The sequence below is a fragment of the Arachis ipaensis genome, chromosome B10, assembly GCF_000816755.2.
Source record: "Arachis ipaensis cultivar K30076 chromosome B10, Araip1.1, whole genome shotgun sequence".
Taxonomy (NCBI): domain Eukaryota; kingdom Viridiplantae; phylum Streptophyta; class Magnoliopsida; order Fabales; family Fabaceae; genus Arachis; species Arachis ipaensis.
The window spans coordinates 19,773,703-19,779,027 of record NC_029794.2 but is presented as its reverse complement, the minus strand read 5'-3'; the positions used below and the strand labels follow the sequence as shown (position 1 = coordinate 19,779,027).

Sequence of the window (5,325 nt, the reverse complement as noted above, 5' to 3'; positions counted from 1 at the left end):
TATAAAATTTTTCTAAACATAATGTTTTAACAATAGAAAAAAAATATCGTGTATATGGCGCACTCTTTCAAAAAGTTAGTTATAATTTTACCTCTTTAAAAAAAAGTTATAATCAATAAATTCCTTGCTGCTGGGGCGTGGTCCCCACGTTTGAGTTTGCCACTATAAATCAAAGGTTGGGGGCTCTGTCTTCTCCCCTCACAAACACCCCTGCATTCTTCTAACCTTCTCCCTCGCCCTTCATTTTTGCACTTCAATTTCTTTTTATTCAACAAGTTACGTATTTCAACTTCCTCCAAGCCTAAGTGAAAAGGATAATAATCAGTTACAAGAATTAGTTACTTAGTGCTATTTTTTTGAAAGGTTGTTATGAATCAGTTTTGATTAGTTAAAATAAATGTTTATATTATATATTCATACCATAGAACTGATTAAATTTTGAGCCATCATTACCTAAATATAATATAAATATATCAATGAATTTGTTTTGTTTACCTTTTTTTTCAGTGAGATTCTATCAAAGATGACGCAGCAGAATGTGGTGGTGTGCAACACCAAATCCAGCGGAGACTTGTCGGTTTTTCCGGCGGCGAGTGCGGCGCAAAAGCCACCGGTGGGTGGAGGGTACATTTCCATTTCAAGGAGGCCAAGGAGGGTTCTCAAGAACCTTGAGATCAATGGAGATAACAGAATCAACGCTTTGGTTGAATCCATGAGAGCCTCTTCCCCAACTCATCTCAAGTCCACTCCTTCTTTGACTGAAGAACATAGTTCTTGGATTGTGAGAACCCAACCCACCTTAACAGAACTCTTTAATTATCAAAATTATTTTCTTCTTCTTTGGTGGTTCTTATAAACTTCCTTAATTACTAGCTTGTATTAGTAGTAACATATAAATATGAAACCTGATTGGTGATGATAACCAAAACAGCTTCGCTATCCATCGGCATTGGACATGTTTGACGAAATTATGAATGGATCCAAGGGGAAGCAAATTGTGATGTTCCTTGACTACGACGGAACCTTGTCTCCTATAGTCGAGGACCCTGACCGTGCTTTCATGTCGAATTCGGTCAGTGTCTCTTTAAAATATGGACTATGAATATGTTACTAGATAGTAGTTAGACTAAAGAACTTAGGCTAATGGTTAAAAATACTGGCCAAAAACAATAAATTCTGCTGGTTGTTTTTTCTTTCTTTTTGTTATCATAGATCACGTTTAATTTCTATTTTTGAAGAAGACCACATTTGTTCTTATTTGGTTGTTTCTTTAGATGAGGAAAACGGTTAGAAAACTCGCAAGGTATTTTCCAACTGCCATAGTCACGGGAAGATGCAAAGACAAGGTCTACAATTTTGTTCGATTGGCAGAGCTATACTATGCTGGGAGCCACGGAATGGATATTAAAGGACCAACAAGAACTTCCAAGTACAACAGAGTAAGCCAGTTATTTGTATTTTACGTCCGTCTTAATTATTTATTGTATAGTAGTATAGTACATAAGTTAAAATTAAATTAAAATACAAGTTAATTTTAATGTACCTTCGTTATAAAACAATTTTACACGCGTATTTAATCACATAATATTATATCATAAAAAATAACTACTATTTTTATTGACTATATATGTGAATTGTTATAAAAAAAATAAATGTGATAGTACGACTGTGTAAAATATTTTATCCGCATCAAAATTAAATTTATTAAAATTGTTCTCTTTTTTTTTTTTATTCTGTAAAAATTAAAACTCTTTTTTTCTTTGACATTGGGTATTATGGCATGCTGTGCAGGATAGTAACGCAGAAGGAGTTCTTTTTCAACCAGCAAGTGAATTTCTTCCCATGATAGATGAGGTAGTGTTTGGAATATGTTCTTAAAGATATTAGAAACAGAAAATTGTGTCATTTTCATGCTTTATAGAAGAACTGGAAGTTTTTTTGTCTTGAAATAACAAAAAGAAGTTAGCTACCGATGGTCTCTATTATTGTCTTAGTAAATATAAAAATAAAATAAAACTCATCACCATTCATATGTCTTTTCTTTTATTAATTTAAGCTTTATTTTCTGTCATAATTTCATAATTCAGTAAAATCTCTCCTACTTTATATGAGTTGTTTTATATGGATGACTTTATGAGTTGTCCATGCAACTTTATTTATTTTTTATTTTTTTGGCCTTTCTAAGGGAATGGTTTTCATTATTTTAGAAAGTTGGGGAAACAATTATTTACTTATTTGTTTGATACAATTTTAAATTTTTTAATTAGGTGTACCAGCAATTGATGGACAAGACAAAATCAACTCCTGGAGCTAAGGTGGAGAACAACAAGTTTTGCGTCTCAGTTCATTTTCGTTGTGTTGATGAAAAGGTACAAAGGTACAATACTATTATTATTGTTATGTTCATGATAAAAAAGCCTAACTCAAATAATTATATAATTTTTAATAGAAATGGACTGAACTTTTGCATCAAGTTCAATCAGTGTTAAAAGAGTACCCTAAGCTTCGTCTTACACAAGGAAGGAAGGTGAGTAGTCATGCTTCTATTTCTTATTCTTATTATATTATTTCCATTTTATTGGGTATTTAACTTTTTATATATCCTTATATATTCATGTGTATGTTCTAAATGGAAGCTGGGTCTTGTTTTATCTCAAATTATTTTCTTTTAAATGTTTTGTAACTAGTCAGTTTATCTATTTGAGAGTTTATTAAGTATATTTTGTTTTAATATTATTTAATAAAAATAGATAATTATTATAATGATTACAGTAGACTCAACATAAAATGTGGGATATTTTACAAGAAAAACTTATGGGTCATTAATTTTTATTTATATTAGTTAATAATTTTAGTCAGCACACAAATTCTACTAATACATTTAAGTTTTTTTTTTAACATTAACTTATATAAACATGTTAATATAATGGTTAAGTGCTGACAAAAAAAAATTGTGTTGATTTTGTAGCACGATTGATATTTTATTTAGTTTCATGTAATTTTTTTTAATTAACACAGGTAGTTGAGATTCGCCCCACTATTAAATGGGACAAAGGCAAAGCCTTGGAATTTTTACTAGAGTCTCTCGGTGAGTTTCTAGTAATATACTTTAAATATTTGCTTATCCTTCTTATTGTCACAATTAAACATGTGCTAAATAATATAAAGATGATTAATGAAACATGAGACTAATTATTAGTTGTTATTTATATTATTAATAATAATCATGCTTCCAACTTGAACAACAGCATCTAATAAATTAATAATTTTCAACAGGATTTGCCAACTGTAATGATGTATTTCCAATTTATATTGGTGATGATCGAACCGACGAAGATGCTTTCAAGGTATCTTATATTAAAGATTTTTCATACATACATATACATTAGTTATTTAATGATTGGGACCATTTGTTATATAGAAATTAAAATGCAAAAATATTTGATAACAAAAAAGAATTAACAAAAAAAGTTAGAATTTATTTTATTTAATATTCATTAATTATTAATCCTGAATTTTTTTTTTCCTTCCTAGCTAACATTATCGCTAAAATGTTAGTTCCAACTAATTAACATTTTTGAATATCATCGTATGTATGCAGAAATTAAGAGATAGAGGCCAAGGTTTAGGGGTTCTTGTCTCAAAATTTCCAAAGGATACAAGTGCTTCTTACTCTCTTCAAGAACCTAACGAGGCAAGTAGGATAATGATGTTATTCTATATGTGTCAAATTAAAATATGCCTTCGTCTTGCGTAAATTTGGTGCATTAAAAAAAATACCAAAATGTTGGAGGGTTAAACTAGTCATAATTTTTTTATTTTGTTTGTATGTATTTATTAATTATTACTAAAATAAATGTATAATATATATGTAATAAGTGTGTAATAAGTGTATAATATTCCGACACTAATGTACCTAGACGCATAAGTGTTTATGCACATTAATTTGTCATTATATCAAATTAATCAAATTAACAAACATTTACACCCTGAGCACTTGAGTACAGTGTTTGGTTAAAAATAAAGAAAATGAAGACACACACGACGTGCATGTTTCATTAGGGCTATATAAATGGAGATAGAAACATTTTCTGTCCTAAAAAAAAGCAACATTTCTTCAGTTTTTCCATATCAAAACATGAGAACAATGAAGACAGAAGATAAAAGATTTATCTATCTCGAATACATATAATTTTATTTTTGTCTTTATTTTCTTTTTATTTTTTTACATAGTATATGCCCAGAAATATATCCAGATACCCAGAAATATATGCCAAAATATATAATATTTTTATTATTTGTTTAATTATCATTACTAATATATTTATTGAATTTTTATGCAGGTGATGGAATTTCTTCAACGCTTGGTGGAATGGAGAAAGGTATCCATGCGAGCACGTTAGTGGGTATAAAAGTAATATATATGTAATAATAATGTACATGAAATTACATATACGTATGTAGTTCATTCCCAACCTGCCATAATAATAATAAGAAGTGCAGCTTGGATACGACGTATATGTAGTAGCTAGTGGTAAACTAGAGACTAATATTAATATAGGACATTTTGTATTATTATTATGAAAATGCAAATGTCTATATATATGTATGTATGTGGAAAGAAGAAAGACAAAAGTGTCTTTCGTCTTTATTTGTTTGAGAATTGAAAAGCATGTCTTCGTTGTTGTAATTAGATAAGTTAAGCAGTGAGTAGTACAAGTAAACGCTAATTAAGCTTGTGTATCTATGACTCCGATGCGAGATTGAAGCATTAAGATTAATTAAAGTTGTACTCTCTCACTTATTTCTTTGTTGACCCACTTTTTATTAATAGTAATGCTAGGAGCCAACGAGCTATAGTTCAAATGATATAGTCTCCTTATACTCACTTAAGAAGTTGTAGATTTGAGTCTCTCTATTTTCGGTAAAAAAAATTGTAATGCTAGAGGGACAAAAAAAATTAAAACTTATTTTATTTAACATTTAATTATTACAATAATTAATAAATATTAAATAAAATAAATTCTAATTATTTTTTGTTAATTCATTTTTGTTACTAAATATTTCTGTTTTATTAATTATAGATTTTTAAAAAATCATCATTTATTTGGTTATGACTCATGAGTACTATTGTTATTGAATAAACTACATACTAAAATAGTATTTAAAAGATCTTGACGCTGACAAAAAACATTCTAAAAGTTACGAACGACAAAAAGTCCTCCAAAAATTTTAAAATTTGACAACAATATCCAAACTTAAAAGCATGACGTTACAGTGAAAAACGCTGATCTGACAATCAGAAGTGTGCTGAGATGACAAACT

At 29.0% G+C, this 5,325-nt stretch overlaps 1 protein-coding gene across 2 annotated transcripts; it reads left to right on the top strand.

Moving 5' to 3' along the window:
* On the top strand, nucleotides 183–4,804 carry LOC107624416 (probable trehalose-phosphate phosphatase J). Of its 2 annotated transcripts, XM_016326910.2 has the most exons (11): nucleotides 183–363; nucleotides 508–781; nucleotides 932–1,072; nucleotides 1,275–1,439; nucleotides 1,792–1,854; nucleotides 2,268–2,369; nucleotides 2,450–2,527; nucleotides 3,019–3,088; nucleotides 3,277–3,347; nucleotides 3,602–3,694; nucleotides 4,344–4,804. In XM_016326910.2, the coding sequence occupies exons 2-11, from the start codon at nucleotides 524–526 to the stop codon at nucleotides 4,401–4,403; spliced, it is 1,101 nt and encodes a 366-aa protein (XP_016182396.1). In that variant the 5' UTR covers nucleotides 183–363; nucleotides 508–523; the 3' UTR covers nucleotides 4,404–4,804. The 2 variants fall into 2 exon arrangements, with proteins under 2 accessions (XP_016182396.1, XP_020969366.1); XM_021113707.1 differs by lacking the exons at nucleotides 183–363; nucleotides 3,602–3,694 and having other exon boundaries at nucleotides 524–781.

Excerpts from the sequence above, each read along its gene's own strand:
- LOC107624416 (XM_016326910.2), top strand. The coding sequence starts at position 524 with ATGACGCAGCAGAATGTGGTGGTGTGCAACACCAAATCCAGCGGAGAC. Across the intron at positions 782-931 it reads AAGAACATAGTTCTTGGATT|CTTCGCTATCCATCGGCATT; the intron begins GTGAGAACCCAA and ends TAACCAAAACAG. Across the intron at positions 2,370-2,449 it reads TTCGTTGTGTTGATGAAAAG|AAATGGACTGAACTTTTGCA; the intron begins GTACAAAGGTAC and ends AATTTTTAATAG.